This window comes from Dromaius novaehollandiae, chromosome 16 (assembly GCF_036370855.1).
Source record: "Dromaius novaehollandiae isolate bDroNov1 chromosome 16, bDroNov1.hap1, whole genome shotgun sequence".
Classification (NCBI taxonomy): Eukaryota; Metazoa; Chordata; class Aves; order Casuariiformes; family Dromaiidae; genus Dromaius; species Dromaius novaehollandiae.
In genome coordinates this window covers 20,680,143-20,699,629 of record NC_088113.1, presented here as the reverse complement: position 1 = coordinate 20,699,629, position 19,487 = coordinate 20,680,143, and the positions used below count along the sequence as shown (strand labels likewise).

The following is a 19,487-nucleotide window of genomic DNA, read 5'->3' as shown; positions in this document are numbered from 1 at the left end:
GGGATGGGATGGGACAGATGCGATGGATGGGATGTGATGAGGTGCACAGGACAAGACGGGGTGGAGTGGGATGGGATGGGATGGGATGAAGTGCGTGGGGTGGGGTGGGACGGATGCAACGGAGGAGATGGGCTGGGAGGCCTCATCCCTGCCATGCAGCTGGTCCCCGCCAGCCGAGCCGGGCCACAGCTCCGCTCGGTGGCCCCAGCTGCCTCCCCAGGAGCGGGGCGAGGGGGCGAGGGGGCCGTGGCTGCAGCCCGCTTCGCTCGGGGTGCCGCAGCCCGGGGGGGCCGGGCCGGAGCCCGGGCCGGTCCTGGGCAGCCCTTGCCCCAGCCTGGCCGCCGAGACCGTGCGGGCACCTCGCCGAGCCCCCTCAGGGCGCGGGGGGGGGGAGCGGGGCCCACCCATCCCGGCCGGGCCCCCCCCAGGGCAGGCGAGCGCGGCCCCGGCTCCTGTCGCCACGGCAACTGGCGGGCGCGGGCGGGCCCCGCCGCTCGGGGGCAGCCAATGGGCGCGGGCCCGGCGGCGGGGGCGCGGCGACAGCCAATGGGCAGCGCGGGCCCCGCGGCGGCAGCCAATGGGCAGCGCGGGCGGGCGGGCAGGCGGCGGTCGCCGCGGCAACAGGGCGGCGGCGGCGCGCGCGGCCTCGCGGCGGGCGATTAGAGAGGCCGCAGCTGGCGGCCACCGCCGCCGCCCGGGCCGCCATTGGGCGCCGCGGCCGGGCAGCCGCTGTCTCCATGCGGCCCCGCTGTCTCCATGCGGCCCCGCTCTCTGCCCCGCGGCCCCGTTAACCCTTCCGGCACCGGCGGCGAGACGGGGCTGGGCGGGCCTGGGGAGGCCGCGCCGGGACCGGGGCCTGTCACCTGCCTGCTCCCGGGCAGCACCGGGACACCGGGGCAGGGCGTCGGGCGAGCTCGTTAAAGGCCGCTCCCAGCCCGCACGTCCCGTCTCTGAGACCGGGCACCACCGCGGCGGTGGAGGCCTGTGCCCAGCCCGGCCGCCTCCGGGGTCTGGGATGGCTCCGGGGCCGTGTGCTCTGGGCCCCCTCGGCCGTACCGTGGGCTGTACCGTGGGGTGCTGAGAGGTACCGGGGTTACCGGGGTGCTTAGGTCGGGGTGCTGGGGAGTACTGGGCTGCCCAGGTGGAGACACCGGGATGCCCAGGCGGAGGTACTGGGGGGTATCGAGAGGTACCGGGGTTGCTGGGGTGTTGAGGTGGAGGTGCTGGGGAGTACTGGGATGCCCAGGTGGAGGTACTGGCAGTTACTGGGGGTACCGGGAGTTATTGCGGGTACCGAGGCGTCAAGATAGAGGTACCGGGAGTTGCCTGCGGTACTGGTGTGCGCAGCTGGGAGCACCGGGAGTTACTGTGGGTACTGGGGCATCGAGATGGAGGTACCGGGAGTTGCCTGGGGTACCGGTGTGCCCAGCTGGGAGCACCAGGCGTTACCGGAGGTAGCGGCGCATCGAGATGGAGATACCCGGAGTTACCGGGAGGTAGCGGGGTGCCCAGCCGGGGGCCCCGGGAGGTACCGGAGGTAGCAGCGCATCGAGATGCAGGTACCGGAGTTACCGGAGCACCTAGGCAGAGGCACTGGGAGTTACCGGGGGTACCGGGGCGTCGAGGCAGAGGCGCCGGGGATGCAGCCGTGCCCGGCGGGGGGCGGCGGGGCGCGGGCACGGCGCGTGCCGCCGCGCCGTTCTCTCCAGCAACCCCTCCGCGGCGCGCGCCCATTGGCGGAGCCGAGCCCCGCCCAGGGCGGGCGGCGGCCAATGGGGCCGCGGGGGGGCGGCGCCTCCCATTGACAGAACCGGCGCGGCCGTGTTTACCCGCGGGGGCGGGGCGGCGGCGGCGCCGCTATAAGAGCGGGGCACCGGGGCGGCGCGGGGCGCGCGCGGCTCCCGGTCGCGCCGCACCCCGCAGCGCCGCCGCACCCCGCCCCGCAGCACCGCCCCGCAGCACCGCCCCGCTCGGCACCATGGGCGCGTAGCGGCGCGCCGGGCCCCGGCATGGTGCAGCGAGCCATGCGGCGCCGCGGCGGCGAGGGCCGGCGGGAGCGCGGCGGCGGCGGTGGCATCACGGCGCCCGAGCCGGCCGGGCCCGCCTGGTGCAGGACGGCGAGCGGGCACATCAAGCGGCCCATGAACGCCTTCATGGTGTGGGCGCAGCACGAGCGCCGCAAGATCATGGCGCAGCGGCCCGACATGCACAACGCCGAGATCTCCAAGCGCCTGGGCCGCCGCTGGCAGCTGCTGCGCGACGCCGACAAGATCCCCTTCGTCCGGGAGGCCGAGCGCCTGCGCCTCCAGCACATGGCCGACTACCCCGACTACAAGTACCGGCCGCGGAAAAAGGGCAAGGGCGGCCCCGGCGCGCCGCCGGCCAAGGCCAAGGCCAAGGCCAAGGCCAAGGCGGGTCGCGGGCCGGGCGCCCGCCGGCAGCGCGCCCAGGCGATGCCCGAGGATGCCGCCGGCCGCCCCGCCGAGCCCCCCGCGCCGGCCGCCAGCCCCTCGCCCTCTCCCGCCTCGCCCCCTTCCTCCTCCTCCTCCTCCTCCGACGCGGAGCCGGAGGAAGAGCCGCCGGGCGGCGGGGCGGTGGCGGCGGCGGTGGCCTGGGCCCCCCCGGACAAGGACCCCGAGCCCGGCCCCCGGGGCGGCACCTCGCACTTCGACTTCCCGGACTACTGCACGCCCGAGGTGACGGCGATGATCGCGGGGGACTGGCTCACGTCCGGCCTCGCCGACCTCGTCTTCACCTACTGAGCCCCGCGCTGCAGGTAACTCTCTTTTCCCCGCAATCAGGTCTTACAAAGGAGAAAAAAAAACCTAAACAAAAACAGAAAAAAAAAAAGAAAACCAGCTGTTTACATGCAGGAATCAGGTATTTTGCCTTGACGCTGCTGGAAGGCCGAGCGCCGGCTCGCCCCCCCCACGGCACACGCCCACCGCGCCGTCCGTCCGTCTGTCCGCGGGGCCGCACGGGGGTCTCCGCCGTGACACGCCCCACTGTCGGGGTCTGCGCCAGACCCTCCCCTTCCCCGTCTCCCTCCTGCCCCATCCTCTTCCTCGCCCGGGACGCCCGCGCCCCGTCCACCCCCCCCCCGCACCGCTGGGAAAAGCCCCTTTCTTTTGCTTTTTTCTTCTTTTTCTGCCTGCATTCACGAGCATGTCTTCGCTGCTCTCCTGCTCCTCCGAGGCGGCCGCCGGGCCCCGGCTCGGGGCGGCTCCGTCGCGGTGCCGCGGCCCGGGAGAGCGGCGCTGCCGCACGTGGTGCGCACGTGGCACCGGCGGCTCTGCCACCGCTCCTGCCTCCTGCCCCGCGCGGGACCGGCCCGCGGCGCCGCCGGCATCGCCAACCGGCCGCGGGCACCGGCGATGCTCGAGCGTGGGAACAGCCTGGTGTCTGGGTACCACCTCGCACTGGCGCCAGGTCTTCCCACCCCCGCCCCGGGCACAGAGGCCTGAGGCCACGGTGAGGGGCTGGTGCTGCAGTGGGGGGGGATACAGCATGCACGGCCACATCCCTGGGAGCCCCCCCCCCCCGCAACGCCTGGGCTTCCAGGCTGAACACTATCTCAGGAGCAGCATCCCGCCCGGGGGGCCCCCCCCTCTGCCACCCCGGCCGCGAGCACCGCACCGCTCGCCCCCCCCCCCCACCGCCGCCGCCGTGGACGTCGTGCAACATGCGGCGATCGCGCTGTAGCAACCCCCGCGCGCTCGCGTCCCGCCATCGCCAGCCACAGAGCCAATAATAAATGAACAAAATAATAATAATAATAAAACCAAACCTCTCTCAGGAACAAGCTGCCGCGGCCGCAGGGCCGGAGCAGCCGGTGGGCACCTCCTGCGGCGTCGCGCCGGCGACGGGGCTCCCGGGGCACGGGCAGGGGCTTGCAGTGGTGGCGAGGGGCCGCCGGGCCCGGGCCGTGCGGCTGACGGTTATCCCGACTGTTGTAACTGTGGAATAAAGTGTGTTGGTCTGCCGCCGGCTGGCTCCCGCTCCTGGTGTCCGCGTCGCTGCCGCGGGCAGGTTGAACCCTCGGCCCCGGGCATCTCTCTGCGTGTGCGTGCAAGTGCATGCGTGCTGTGTGCATAGGTGCTGGGTGCATTCACCCTGTGTGTGTGTGTGTGTGTGTGTGTGTGCGCGCCTGTGTGCATGCACCGTGTGTGTGTGCGTGTGCGCGCGCGTGCGCACTGCATGCATGTGCACAGCCCGCGTGTGGGGACGTTGCCCTGGTTGCGCTAGAGCATCCAGCCGGTGTGGATGCACGGAGCGTGCGAGGGGGGGACGCGTGGGCTCTGTGAGTGCATATGTGGGGCGTGCGGTGCATGTGAGTGCACATGTGTGCTTTGTGCATGCCCATGTGTGTGCTGTGCATGCGTGTGGGTGCACACGTGTGCTCTGTGCGTGCCCAGGCGGTGCACGCGTGTGCTCCGTGCCCCGTGCGCGGCGTGCCATCGCCGTCGCGTGGGACCACATGCCGGTGCTCGGGGCGGGCTGGGCTCGCAGCCCCCTGGCCGCACCCAGCCCCGAGCTGCCGCCGTACTGGCTGGGGGGGCCCGGCCCTGCGCTCCCAGCCGGGGGGGCCGGGGATGCCGCAGGTAAGTGGGGAGCGGGCAGGGTTGGGGGGGCCCGGTGCACCGGGGGGGGGGGGGGGGGCGGCTCCCGCTGGGGAGGGTTCTGCTGCCGCCGGCCCTGCCAGCGCTTTGTCCCTGCTCCTGCACGGCACTGAAAGGGTCGCGGCTGCTCCCCCTCCCTGCATCTCTCCCTTCATCCCTCCCTCCCTCCACCCACCCCCGCTTCCTTCCACCCTCCCTGCATCCCTCCCTGCATCCACCCCCTCTCCATCCAACCCTCCCCACATCCCTCTCTCCTCGCATCCATCCCTCCCTGCCTCCTTCCTTCCCTGCCTCCCTCCCTGCCTCCCTCCCTCCCTGCATCTATCCCTCCCTGCCTCCCTCCCTGCATCCCACCCTGCCTGCATCCACCCCTCCCTCCCTGCCTCCCTCCTTCCCTGCCTCCCTCCCTTCATCCCACCCTCCCCACATCCCTCCCTGCATCCCACCCACCCTCCCTCTCCCAGGCTGCCACGTCCGGGCGCATCCCCGCACACGCAGGCAGAGCGGGGGGCGCTGGGGCCGGCGGGGGGGGGAGGCTCGGGGGCAGCTCCGGTGGCGATGCCCTGCGGGGGCCTGGTCCCCCGGACCCTCCCCGTGCCCCGCTCCCCGCGCTGCCCGGGCCTCCCCCGCCCGGAAGGTAGGAGCCCCCCGGGCCCTCGGTGCCGTCCGCCGCGGCAGGCGTACGGGGCGAGCGGGAGCCCCTCGCCGGGCCCAGCTTCTCCCCCTCCCCGGGCACCCGGCACGGGGCAGAGCCTGGGGAAGCCCTGGGCCCCCCCGGCCGCAGCCACGGCCACGCTGGCGGGTCCCAGCGCTGCGGGAGAGCAGGAGCCGCGCTCCAGCCGCGCCGGGGGCAGAAACCCCGGGGCAGGTGGGGGAGAAGCACCCTGGGCGGGGGGAGCAGCCCCGCAGGGCTGCACGAGCCACCCGACGCACAGGGATGCCACCGCCTCTGGCCCGAGCCGGCTCCGGACGCTGCCCGCTGCTGCCAGTCCCGGCACCAAGCGGCCTCCTGGACGCCCCCCCAGCCCCCCAGCCCTGCCATGGCCCCGTCGCCTGCATCCCTGCGATGGTCCCGCATCCCGCACCCCCGGGATGGCCTAGGGCCCCTGGCTGAGCCACACGCCGTGTGCGGACCCGGCCGGTGCAGGGGCCCCCTCCCCGGGGCAGCGCGGCCCCAGGGGGTCACAGCCAGGCCCAGCCAGGCCTTGGGGGCTCCCTGCGCCCAGCGCTGTCCCCCACCTGCCTGGGACCCGCCAGAGCTGCTGTGCCCTGCCCTGCCCCTGCCCCTGCTCCTGCCCCTGCCCTGCTCCTGCCCATGCTCCTGCCCACAGCAAGGCCTGCGGAGGCTGGGAGCAGGCGTGGGGGGGTAAATACAGCCGCAGCCCCCACCCTTGCTGCCTGCCCTTGGCGGTGCCCGGAACAGGCACGCTGTGCCGAGCCGTACCAACCATGACCTGAGCCGTGCCGTGCCTTTCTGAGCCGTGCCGAGCGGTGCCGTGCCTTTCTGAGCCGTGCCGAGCCAAGCCGAGCCTTTCCGAGCCGTGCCGAGCCAAGCCATGGTGACCCGTGCCCAGCCGGCCTGTGCACAACCCGTGCTCTGCTGTACCCATGTTACAGCACCTGGCATTGACCCCGGTTTTTGCACACACCATCATTTGCCTGTTTTCTGTATTTTTGGGTAAATAAAAGGTTTGTGGCATTTCCCTGTGGGCTGTTTTCTCTGCCAAGGGCCTGAACCGCCTGTGGCCGCTCGCGGGGGAGGCCAGGCCATCCCGGGAAGGGCTCGGCGGCTCCGGAGCAGGGGGGATGCGGATGCGCTGTAAGGCCTCACTGCTGCCTGCCCTCCGCCTGACCGCACCGCCGAGCCCCGGAGCGGCCCCCGCGCTCCTCCGGCCACGGGCGCACCAGGGCTCTGCCTTCGCCTTCCTGCAAGCTTTGAACGCTGTTAAGAAAATCGCTTCTCGGGAGGAAGTCACGGCAAGCTAAAAATAGCGCGGGCCCAAGCTGGGAAACGGCCGCCGGCCTCGCGCAGAGCAAGGCGAGTTCCCAGGGCCGGAGAAAGCGGCTGCACCCCCCGCTCAGCAGAGCGCGGCCCGGCCGCGAGGGGAAAGGGCGAGAGCTGCGAGCAAGGGAAGGGTGATGGCAGGACGCGGCTGTGCCAGGCTGCCCGGAGGACGGGCACCGTGCCCGGGGCTGCGCCCAGCCGCCCGGGTCTCCTCCTGCAGCCGGGTGCCAGGCGTCCCGCGCGGGGTGCAGAGCGTGCGGCCAGGTCGGGCTCGGCGCAGCCAAGAGCATCTCCGACGTGAGGGACTTCGAGAGCTCTGATGGAGTCGGCGTGTCCTGGCACTTAACCAACTGCGGGCAGATTAAAAAATGAGAGAACAGCAACAGCAAACACAAACGCAGCGCTTGGCACCGCTCCCGCGTCCTTGTCAGCCGCTGCTTCTGGCCCCCCTCCCGCCGGGTCGCTCGGCGCCAGGCGATGCGCGTGGGTCGGCAGCTGCGGACGGCAGCACCGGCTCGGGGGACGGGAGGTGCCGCCGGAGCAGACTGTGCACCCCCAGCCCCATCCCGCTCCCGGGGACACGCCAGGAGGGAAGCGTATTTAGTAACTGTTTATTTTACAATTACAGGGTTCGTACAAATCTTCATTTACACGGGTATGTATAAGTCTTTGTACAGAGTAACCAAACCACCTGAAGAGACCATTTCCTTACGGATCCTTCCTTCCCTCTCGGTGACAATGCGAGAACTAAAGTGCATCGTGGCCAGCGGGCACGGGGGCGGCAGGGACATGCCAGGCGCCTCTCCTGGACCGGAGCTGCCTTCCTCGGGGCAGCGGGCGCCGAGGCCGCAAACGGCTCCTCGCGCCGCCCAGGCCCGGCGCACTCGGACGCTTTAGAAAATCCTCCTCCTCCTCCACAGACAAACCCAGCCCTGGCACGATGCAGGTTTGAGGCACGGCTGCAGCACAAACCACACCGCTGGAAGGGTTTTGTGTGTAGCCCGCGGGCTCCCATGGGGGAAGGAACATTTTTGTTCCCCACGGCCACCCACCGGCATCCGCAGCATCTCTGGCAGAGTGAAGGTTTGGACTTGGGCAAGGAAAGAAAACAGGTAGGAAAATGCTCTCCTCTTTCAGTTCCGTTTCTAAAGTGCTAAGTAACACAGCTCTCCTCTCCCTCCCCTTTATTGCATTGCAGAGGCTGCTGCGCCCCTGTGCCTCGGCCCGACGGCCCCCCGTGCACGCACGAACGCGCGCTGCCCGTTAAACACGCGCTGCCCGTTAAACACGCCACGTATCTGCAGGAGCGCTGGGAAAGGAGAGCTGCGAGCAGCCGGCAGCTCCCCCGGCGGCGCGGACAGCCCTGCCGTCAGCCAGCGGCTGGCACCAGAAAGCAACGCGTCCCGGACAGAGGCCAACAAGGGACGAGGGGGCAGATCTCACATCCCTATCTGTTTGAAAGCAAATTTAAATACTCCAGATTGCAGCCTGCAGAAGCAAAGGAAACTTCTCTGCTCGGTGTTTTAAAGAAACACGAGTCAGGCAACGCGGCTGCACCCCGGGCACTTCAGCCACCCAGGGCTGGAAAGGCCAGGCCTCCCCCAGGCTGAGGGCGCGCAGGGGTAACCCAGAATTTACCCTGACGTGGTCATGAATTTACACGAATGCGGCTATGGGCAGGAGGGTGTCGAGCCTTGCAGGGCACAAATTTTCTTGTATATCCAGAAATCTGTAACTCTTCAACCAACACCTCATTCTCAGGGGCGTAACCCCGGGACACCGGCACAGGCGGCTTTGGGCACAGAGGGGGAGACGGGTGGGAACCAGCAAGAGACAGGGTAAGGGCACTTGCGGGAGGGTTTAGCAGCGCAGGGGAGAGGTAGAGGCATACACTGTCTATTGGCTTTGTTTCGGTGAGATACGAAGTTACCTAGAAGGACTTGCTGCTTAGGCTTTCAGCAGGGCAGGGAATGGGGAGCCTGTTACCAGACTCGGCGAGGAGACAGGGGCTGTGCAGGGCTTGGGAGCAGCCTTTCGGGTAAATTCCCTCACTGGTGTGACTCCGAAGGGCGATGCAGAAGTCTGATCAGCTAGTGGGAGAGAATTATGACAGATTTCCCACAGTAATGACTCCTGTCCTGTGCAAACTACTTCACAAGGTGGAAAAAGCCTTTTTCCACCTTAAGAGTCTGCTTTCGGAGGTGTAAAAGTCAGCAAAAGGAGCTGCTTTGTGGCTCCACTAACACGTGTGGTGACATGATCTGGCTCGTAACAGTATATATATACCTCGAGCAGGGTGAGTGGCACTTCTCTCTCCCCTTGCTGACCTGAGATACGAACGTGCTATTGCCAGTGAAGGTGCCCCAGCGACCGCGAGGCCCAAGAATTCCCACAGATGCTCCTGTCCCCTGCCATTCACTGCTGTAAACGGATCAGACTGCAAGGATTAGGAAGCGGAGTCATGGAGTGTTATACGCTGGAGACAACCTCATCTCACGGGGATTTGTTAAAGATTTGGCTCTACACAGGGGTTGCCTGTAACGAAAGAAAAGGGTCGCACTACTGGTGAACCTAAACAGAGACCGCCAGGTGCTCTGGCAGCCGCAGACAGGAGTGCTGGGGAGCCGGAGGGCGCAGGAGCGTGCCAACCCCTCGCCCCCACGCGCAGACCAAACCCTGCCATCACGCTCTTCCCAGGCAAGCATCTGCCCTCGCTCCCGCTAATTATCCCCAGCAGAGAAGGCAAGATCGTTTCGGCACAGCCCACGCACAGCTCTCCGCTCGCACAGTCACCCGCTGCACGGCCTGAGGAGCCAGGCTTGTCCGTACCTCCGGTCCCTCACGACGCAGCAGCAGAGCCCGTCGGAGCCCCTCCTGCGCAGGGAGGCGGGAACGAGGTGAGTGTCGGTGTGCGGAACGATCCTGCCGGGCTGGTTCCCACCAGTCTCTGTCGCAAAGGCCAAAAGCGTCACGGGACGCAGCAAGAATAGAAAACTCTTCAGACAGGTCATTTGCAGACATGTCCTTTCATCAGATATCATCCATTCCCACCAGGGAAGGATGCGGGATTGGTGACGGGGAAAGCCCTTCCCCGGCTTCAGGGGAAGATCTGCAGTTCGAACTTGGGTGCCCATTCCAACGCACTCTTCACCACAGCCAGGGCGGCTGCTCCCAGCGCCACCGTCAGCCCCATAACCGCCAGCTTGACAAAACGGTTGGTCCGTGGCTTTGTCAAGATGGATTTTGTCCGCTCCTCCCCTCGGAGTCGCTCCCTGAAGCGTTGTCTCAACACAGTGTCTGGTCTCTGCTGCACTGATGCCAACTCAAAGTCTTTGAAAGTGGAAGCAGCGGTTCTGCAAGAGAAGAAACGGGTCAAGAGCAGCCTTGGATGTGCCGTTAGGACCAACCTGCTGCCGGGCAGGAAGAGCTTCTCGAGGAAGCGAGACCTGGCCTAGGCAGGGATGCACAGATCATGCGGGCGCTATGCTGGGGGCACACGGACTGTCCTGCACTCACCGTTCAGCCTGCTGCTGAGCTGCCTCCCTGGCAAGTTCAGATGGTGGAAACTGGACAAAAAGGTCCCCAGCTCTGCTGATCAGAGTCTCGTAAGGAAGGTCCTGTGGGATTTGGGACAGGAGGTGGTGGACAGAGGCCATGTCGCACTCGCAGTCCAGAACTTCCTGCTCCCGATACAGCACAATCTACAGAGAGGAGCGAGAGCACTGAGAACAGCTGGGAAGAGCGGATGCTCCTTGTCACTCACTGCCACTAACTTCAGCGCTGGAAGAGGAAAACATTTCACTTGCCATCTGAAAGGCCTGCCCTTCTTTGAGATGACACCCTGCAACAAAGCACTCCTCATCTGGGAAAGGAAACGCTTATACCCTCCCTGACGCTCCGAAGCCATGAAAAGCCCCTTCCGGGTAGTTACGCCTTCTGACAAGGGCCTGGTGCTGGCAGGCCTGAGACACGGGCAGAACCTCAGCAGGACTTGACTCCTTGACTTCCGTTTGCACAGAGATTTGTTTGGAGCCACGAAGGCCCCCGCAGAGCGCGGTACAGCAAGGGACAGCAATAGCACTATATTTTCCAGCCCCTCTCAACAGCCCCAAACCACCAGAACTTTGCATTGGTTCAATTAATTCCCCCCATCACCTTGGGCAATACCTACCACAGCGGCAAAGTAAATGGGCATCAGTGGATGGCACGCCAGAAAGAAGTCATATAATCGCACGACGTGTCTGAAGTCAGACAAAACATGCCCAAACCACGTGATCAGCCAGCTGAGCGCAAAGATAGTTCCCACTTCCGCACTGCACAAAGAGAAAGTGCTCGGTTAGGTCAACGGCAGCCAGCAGCCTGGAAACAGTGCTAAAATACTCCTTGGTGACCCCTGTCCAGCACATGCTTTATCCAAAAGCCTCCATTCCTAGAAGGGGAGATACAACTGACTATCAACAGAGCACTCAGAGCTCAACCCAGCACCAGGAACCATACCTCTGATACAGAGATGACAAATCCAAGACAAAGTACTTGTACTACTCATCTGAGTGCAGATAGCTTGGGTGAAGATGCCACCCTTTAAAGCCTCTCACGACCAGGCAGCACACTGATAGCTGTGGGCCAGCTATTGATTTATTCTGAGAAAGCCACTCTGGTGCTGTGAACATGCTACCTAGTGAAACCAGCTGATGCAAATGAAACCATGAACAGTAATGTGAGACTAACGGGGCAGAGCTAGGAGGCTCCAAGGGAACATCTGCATACCTCTGCATGAAGTCATGCACCTCAGGGTTCACCTGGTCTATGATGGGCATCAGGTAATTTAAAATGTGCTTGGTATTATCCATCGTTGGGTCCATAAAATCCCTGAGGAAAGATTAAACAAAAGCTCTGTCAAGTGACCATGTCGCTGAGCTGCGTCCTCCTCCAGGGGGGCAGTCAGAGGGTAAACATAACTGCAATAAACTGCTTCGCTGCCAGGGTGGCCCCCTACTCCCAGGGAACTCTGGTTCTTTGGGATAGCCCCTTCCCACCCGCCGGACGGCACACAGAGCTGATCTACCCAGAAAAGCTGGGCTCACACAGTCATGCCAGTGTTAACTGCCACCTCTTCTTATTTTGCTGCAATGCGTGCACAAACCCTAACACCTCTGCGGCACCTGCAATCTAACCTGCTGTCTGGGAGAAGAGGGAGAATCCCTCCAAACCGCTCCCTGGCTGAAGGCTTGTTCTTATTTCAGGGCACAAATAAGAGATTCACTCACCCTGGGGCTTGGGACACTGGCTTTACAGACCACACTTTTAGCACAAAACTGCCCAGGGCTTTATACGGAAAAGTGGGAGGCACTGTGCTGAGCCAGCTCACGGGAGCCAGTGAGGCACTGACAGAGGAGACGACCAGAGATTATTAATAATACATGCACGTTGGCTTTTTCAGCTTCAAGAGATGCTACAAATTAAACTGACATTTGATGAAGCAGTCCTCAATTATCCCTTCCCTGGAGCACAACTCCCTGCAAAGCCACGCGCTGTCACGTGGTCACGCTGCTCCCTAAAGGCATCCCTCTGGGCGCAGACGTGACAGGCGGCCGCCCTTCGCCCAAGGCTCTGCTTTCTAGGCTCCCCCGCCTCGCGCTGAGACATTCCCATCTCTCCCCCCAGCACAGGCGTCTCCGCAGTACGAGGACGTGCGAGCAGGTCCTCTCCTCAGGCCGAGCCCGCCGAGGTACCTGAGATGATGCGTGGAGAGCTTTTCCACCAGAGCCGTGGCCAGTCTGTCGCCTACCACCAAAAGGAAGGTGACCACGATGTCGTGGTAGCCCTGGTAGTAATGCAGCTGGGGGTTACGCTTGAGGACGTGCAGGATAATATCGATGAGCTCCTCCTGCAGCCCTTCTCTCTGGTCATCCGGCATCCCTGTGGGGACAGCAAGAGATGGTGGGACAGGCTGCATCTCAGGGCCCTGAGCAGCCACCCACCGCAACAGCGATCGTGGCTACAGTATCCGAGGAGAGGGCTCCGTGAGGCAGAGGCAGCCACAGCCTCAGCACCCGCCACTTATCAACCAGCCCGAGCACAAGGGAGGTGGTGCAAGGGGCTGGATGTAAAACTAGTGGAGAAAAATCCAGAGTCCTAATCCTGCTCCCCTAAAACTCTGCTGGCCCAGGGGAAGCTGGCAAGCCGTTAGGTTGTTAACCCCCGGAGCTGCAGTGCCCCTAGCCGTAAGGAAGTCGCTGCGGAGGACGGGAGCAGGGTTTACTGATGTTCGTACAGTGCTGCGAAGAGAGAATCGCGCTGCATACCCAGCACTGCTGAGGACACTTCCATCATTTCTAATTTCCCCAGGGGTCCTAGAAAAAATTAAACAGGACCTATTTTCACAGAAATTGTGCCAACTGCATCAAATTGTGAAGCCCCTATCACCACACCTTTATACTACTCCTCTGTTAACAACATGTTTTAGGGACAGGATGTCGCAGGAAAAAAATTATTATTCTGCACAACTGCAGCAGTTTTTTGGCAGAGTCCTTGTCAACAGATAAAACGCATAAAGGCCGAGCAGAGAAAGTCCCAGCTGAGACCCTGCAATGGCAAAGTTCTCCTTTTTCCCTTCTTCTCTAATGCTTCTAAAAATAGGCAGGAAGCTGCCATTCGAGGGCAGAAAGAAACTGTTAGCGGACCCTTCAAGAAAAAGACTTGTACATAGTATCCTTACTCGAAAATGAATCAGAATGAATCAGAATGTTTATGTGAAATAAAAGCAGTAGAAAGAGGAAGCAGATTCTAGCCAGAAATAACGACCGCTCTGCAGTTAGGTAACTGCTAGCTTAAATGTTTTATAAATAGCACAACAAGGCACCAGCCACCCACAACTAAACAACTGCAAAAAGCTTTTGTTTCTAAGCATTAGGAGTTCTTTCAAATTTGGTGCATGAATCCTTGAGAGAAAACTGATTTTGAGATCATTTAGAGCCAGAATTTCTTCTAACCATTAAGGAGCCTGCCTTCCACACCCTTGAATTAGACTGCAGTCTATAATAAACTGAAGCAAATGGTAAATTCCTCAAACACTGTCTTAACTTCGCCCTCAGCTTGACCCGTAGGGACCATGGGGTACGCCGGATCCAGGCTTCTCAGTCCTGTGAGCGTTCAACGCTACCAGCCTGCTGGTAGAGGGACCCAGCAGAGAAAGGGGATGTAACATTAGAAGAACCACATCAAACAACAGCTACGGCACAGGCAGGAGCTGAAGGAAGCTGATAGCTGCAGAACAGCTCTACTTTACAAGAACGCTGCTGCAAACTCGCAGGAAAAGGCTTTCTAGAAGACAGCCTCCTGGAGCAACGGAGCATCACACCTGCTGATCTATCGCAGTCCCCAGAGGAGGAAAGTCTGCATGAAGGTTTGAGTCAGGCAGTGCCCCACATACACCGATCTTCCCTCATGCAGACGGGAAGGGGAGAGCGATCCTCTCTCACCTGGTGGGAAACGGCGCAGGGATCGTCGCACATCCAGTAATACTTGCTGGTAATCTTTATTGTTCTCTCTCAGTTCCTTTCCTAGTGAAAAAAGAGGAATATCATTAACAAAGGTACCAGAGAGAGAGCTGGGTGAGGAAGCCAGGAGAGACCCTGCTCAAGTCAAAAAAAAAGAGGTTGAAATCCATCCCCAATACAAAGACACACTACCCCAATCATATATTTGATTTTTCATGTGAAAGCCCTATGCTCTTGCTTTTACTGTTGTGCATTCTGACACTAATGACACTTCAGCATGTGAAAAAAAATACTATTATTTCTTTAAACAACATATTTTAAAATGCTTAAACTGACACCACTCCCAGTCTTCCTGGAAACATCCTTGCTCCACATTTTTGCTATGAAATTCAAAGCATACTCAGCAGCAGCAAGGCACAATATGCTGTAGAAACCATGAAGAATAGTTTATTAAATAGAAATAAGTCAGTAGCAAACCAAAAAAGTGGATAGCCAAGACAGTTAAAACAGAATAGAAAAGAATTTGTTGGCATGCTAAACTATCCACGCTGTCATGTGAAACAATGTCATCTTCCAGCGGCTCTGATCAGCTAATGCAATCCGGCTCCTGACTGACACGGGGGGACGCGCACTTCTGAATGGCCGCTTAGGTTCAGGAACATCGACAAAATCTTTCATGGTGGGAACAGCAATCGTAAAAACTACAAGACTTGGATCTCCTGCATTGTGAAGGTTTAAAAACCACACACATGTCTCATCAAGAAGGTAATTTTCCCTGCTTCTGTTCTGATGAAACAACACACAAAATTCATGCAACAAACTGCTTCATCCGTGCCTGGAAGAGACACCTCCAGAAGTATTTCAGTAAAGCCAGGCTTCAGCAAAGCCACCTCACCACAGGGACAACAAAAATTCCGTTTGCTACTTTTTGTTACTTATTAACTTACATGTGCCAAATAATTGCACAAGGGCCACACCAACCACATCCAAAGCAAACTTACTGCCACCAGCATCGCTAAAGATAGTAACGCTCTTAGGGCATAATGGAAACCTTGTTTTTAGGAAGTCATGCACTTCCTGATCTGTCACTCACCTCATGAAATATACAGAGCAGGTGGAGTTACGGCATTCATTCACAAGTCCCCTTCCCACACAAGCTTGGTGGGAAAAGCACAGCATACACAAAGAAAAGGCACGTCAAAAACAGTGCAGCTCAATGTTGGCATTCCTCCTCAAGCGTATAAAGAGATCACCGAGCTGTTCTTCCAAAGCAGCCAAGTCTAGACTGCTCCTTACCTGGAAGGGGAGGCAGGTCGTCAGTATTAACACTTAGCAACTTCGGCCACACTTTGCAACGAATCTCATCCGTCAAGAGCCCCCCTTCGCTGATCGCCATCCGCCTGAGTGCGGCCACATCGATGGGATCGCTGTTCAGAGCCTGATAAATTTCTGCCACTTTTCTTTTCTTCTTAGAATCAAAGTCTGCAAGAAGACCATAAAGAAGCAAGCTAACAGGTAATGCCAGCGCACGGGGGAAAGCACGCAGCGGCTCAGACCAGAGGTGCAAAAATCCCATTCACTGCGATGTCTGCAGGCACACACAGCGAAATGGAGAGGACACGGGAGACTCAGCACACGCCCGGCCATGACAGACCACAGGCGACCCAAGCAGGTGATCCGCCAGCCGATACTCAGGGTCTCCACATGCTAAGCATCAAAGGGGCAGCTCGCTGCTGCAGCCGCTCCCTGGCAGCCCTGCTAGTCTTCACCCTAGGAGACCTCCCCGGACGCACGCCGTTGTTCCTCTGCTGACACGGGAGTGGATTACCTGCCCTCGGCTCCACACCTGTCAACAGAACCACCGCTCCACTCAGGACCGCGAGTGCTGGGCAAAGCCATTTTGCAACTGTTTGCTCTCCAGAAAAGGCTGACTCAGCCGCCAGCTCAGGTGTCAACTATTTCCTAAGATCAGGACTTCATGTTCTCACTGACTCCCAGCTAAGCAGGGGCTTCTGGAAATAGCCATCCTATACAGCAGTCTGAGAACTTCTACCGACAGCAACAGTCATAAGAAAGGATGTACTGATATCAGAGTTACGCTTATCACAAACATATCTACTTATATCTACACAAACTTGCCAGCTATTATTATGTATGCAGGCTGGCCAGTATTAAACAAGCACCCGTGTTGCTTTGCAGAGCACATGAATTATAGGGCACACAGGGAAGATAATAACACATACAAAGCACACAGTGCACTGGTTTTAATGAGTTAAATGCAGGACACAAAAGCATTTCCCGCAGAGCTAAGAAAGGACATGGTATTTCATACTGCATGGCAGCAGTTGCCACCACTGCCCCATGCGAGGAAGCAGAGGCAGCTGAGGGCCACCCGATTTCCTGCGCCAGGGAGTTTCCACTGAGGCATACGTGGGGGTTTTGCTGGGCAGCCAGAGGGTTAGGGCACCGCATGAGGCTGTGAACACTGCCTTCACTTCAAGGTTTTTTTCCAGCAGATCCCTGCGAGTAGCTTCTAGGATACGTTTAGTATCAGGAAAGCTAACACTGCTCTTGTGATCCAAACTGTATTCATTTGATAAAGAACTTGTCTGAATAGGAGTTGGGGTGGGAGGATTAAAACAAGCCTGATGGAGAAACAGCCATTTCTCAACACTCCACCCTTCCCACAGCAGTTTTACCCAGCGTAGTTCTTCGGCCACATGATCTTTACAGCATTTCTGCGCCGCCCTGGCCCGCTTCCTCGCTCCTGTCAAGCTGTTTGCAAGTGCCTGGCTGAGAGCATTAGTTTTTAGAGAGTCTGAATGGGAGAAAAGGGCAGGATGGCAGGCTGTTCACATGCACACAAAACCTAAGTAGGTCAAGTGGTAATGCTGCCCCTTTTCAAAATAGCCTTTTTTGTACTTTCCAGATGAAAAACAAGCTGTAACAGTTCATGGTAGATCTCCCTCTAAACACCAAAATCCTGGTAGCAGTAAATCTTTTAAAACTCACCCAGTGATCACAGTTTCCTTACATTTCCTTTCCTCTCTCTTGTGCAAGCAAAGATACTTGTGCATGAACAGCCAGCAGCTCTCCTTAGCTAACCGTTCCCTATCGGCTGCAACAGGCTTTGCTGCAAACACAAACCTGCCCTGTCACACGCTGAATACCTCAGGAAGGAGCAGAGAAAGCCTGCGAAAGAAAGAGCTCCTGTTCACAGCAGAGAACTTAAAGGACAGCACGAAGGAAGGAGTGTGTATTGTGGGCTCCTCTTCTGAGACTTGCTGTCAAGAAAACAGTCTTTACGCTGTTCAAATCTACAGCAGACAAAAGTAGCAAGTACTAAAATATGCAAGTTTCAAAAACTTTTTTGTACGCTCACAAATCGCTAACGCAAGCTGTCAGTTACACTTAGAGAGGCAGAGAAACACACTGCTCAGGGCACGGGGGTTTATAGCACCATAATTCTATACGTATCAGAAAGGAAGGTTCACCTGATTGCAGTAAGTGGATTTTTATTTACTTTCATGGCTAAAAAGGGAACCTGGAACACTGCTCACTTCCTCGCAATCAGAGCAAAATACCACCTGCAGACAGAGGTGCAGGTGATCACCACGAGTGCTGAGGGGCTAAAGAGAGATGAAGGCTGAAGGCAACCCTGCATTTTAAATAGCAGAAACAAAGTATAGGCAGCAGCTAACACTTACGTAACACTTGGCAAAGACCAAGCCACCCTCGCAGCACTCCTGCAAAGCCACTGCAATTATTCCTGTATTTTGCAGGTAGGAAAAGCGAAGCCTGGCGAGCTCGAGGACCCTGTTTTCAGCAGGGCAGCAGCGAAAACGCGCACACAGCTTCCAGCCCCGCGCTTAGGTCTCTGTCGCAGCTGGGTCCCGGTGCCCACAGAGGGCCGGACACCCAGGGGAAACGCTCCGTGCACGGACACCCGCTGCGGCGGCGCCCCTTCCACCGTACCTCGCACCCGAATGCCGGCGGGGGGCAGCGCTGCCGGCCGCCCCGTAGCAGCTCCCCCTCTCCCGGAGGCAACGCCCCGAGCACCGGACACGGGCTCCAGCGGGCAGGGGCCAGCGACCGCCGGGGCCCCACCCCGGCTGCGGGGCTGCCAGCCCCGGGCGCCTCCCGCCCCGCCGCTGGGGGCGCCGTGTCCGCGGGGGGGGACCGTCCCCGGCCCCCAGGGGGCGCCGTGATGGGGGGGCGCCGCGCCAGGGCCCCAGGGGACGCCGTGCCACGGGGCGGCCCCTCCCCCACCCCAGGGGACGCTGCGGCCCCGCCCGGCCTGAGGGGAGCCGTCGCCCCCCCTCCCGGTGCCAACCTGGCTCGGCCCGGCCCGGCCCGCCCCGCCGCGGCCCGGCCGTACCGTGGGCGCCGACGCCGTTGGGCGGCGGGCTCCGCCGGGACATGTTCTCCGCGCGCTGAGGCGCATCCCGGGCGGGCGGGAGGGGCCGGGCCGGCGCTCCGCGCTCCGGGCGCCGTCCGGTGCCTGCCTCGCACCCGCCCCCCCTCCTCCCCCCGCCCCTCTCGCGGCGGCGCGCGGCGGCGCACGTCACAGCACGTCGCCCCACCGCGCAGGCGCAGCCGGGGGGCGGAGGGGTCACGCAGGCGGAAGAGGAAGGGGCGCGAGCGCGCATGCGCAGAGAGCGGCGCGCAGCACGTGGGTCCGCCGCAGCCGCGGGACCCCGACGTCGCCCCGGCCGCAGCCCCGGCGCGCGCGGCACTGCTCACTGCGCAGGGACGTTTGTTTCAAGGTTTTTATTAAAAAACACGAGACCTGCATGGCACAACACCCTCCCAGCACAGTCGGCAGCACAACACGTACAGCACGGTACAGGCGGCGGCCGGCTCGCACCGACGGGCCGCCCCCACCGGATAAAAAAATACCTTTAAAAGAAAAAAAAAAAGCCTCTGGAGTTCATCGCCAACTGGACGCCTCTGCACGGGCAGCGGGGGCAGAGGGAGCACCAAGCACTCTGATTCACAAGCCTCCCTCCCTCGAATTAAGATTAATAATAAAAGAACTTGGTTAAGTGTCCTGCATAGCTCACGACCTAGTGCAAACAACCACAAGCTGTATTTTTGTCATACTTGGTGCTTTAAGTCACAGCACATCAAGGAAACAGTCAACATGGTCCAACTTTCACATCATTCCAGGATATAAAAAGATTAAGCACACTATATTTCCACCAGATGAAATCACGGGGGAGAAAGCGACCCTGGTGCACACTGAAAGCCTCATCTCCCCTGCCAGTGACCCTCACGGAAGGTGGGCCGTGCTTCGTGTTCTCACGCCCCGTTTCTCTTCATTGGTTTAACCCAGCCCACACATTCTACTATCCTCCCTTGCAG

The 19,487-nt window shown here is 60.7% G+C and overlaps 2 protein-coding genes across 3 annotated transcripts; one reads left to right on the top strand and one right to left on the bottom strand.

Annotated features, from left to right (window-relative positions):
- The first annotated feature begins 631 nt into the window (after window positions 1-631).
- SOX12 (SRY-box transcription factor 12) lies at window positions 632-3,983 on the top strand. Its single transcript, XM_064521694.1, has one exon. It carries the CDS (start codon window positions 2,010-2,012, stop codon window positions 2,760-2,762), a length of 753 nt encoding a protein of 250 aa, XP_064377764.1. The 5' UTR covers window positions 632-2,009; the 3' UTR covers window positions 2,763-3,983.
- A 3,238-nt stretch (window positions 3,984-7,221) lies between these two features.
- TBC1D20 (TBC1 domain family member 20) lies at window positions 7,222-18,716 on the bottom strand. 2 transcript variants are annotated; one of them, XM_064521691.1, is made up of 8 exons: window positions 18,457-18,716; window positions 15,420-15,605; window positions 14,106-14,186; window positions 12,357-12,543; window positions 11,392-11,493; window positions 10,796-10,937; window positions 10,141-10,325; window positions 7,222-9,977 (listed from the first exon to the last, which is right to left on the bottom strand). In XM_064521691.1, exons 1-8 carry the CDS (start codon window positions 18,542-18,544, stop codon window positions 9,722-9,724), a joined length of 1,227 nt encoding a protein of 408 aa, XP_064377761.1. In that variant the 5' UTR covers window positions 18,545-18,716; the 3' UTR covers window positions 7,222-9,721. The 2 variants fall into 2 exon arrangements, with proteins under 2 accessions (XP_064377761.1, XP_064377762.1); XM_064521692.1 differs by having other exon boundaries at window positions 18,502-18,714.
- Between the last annotated feature and the right edge of the window lie 771 nt (window positions 18,717-19,487).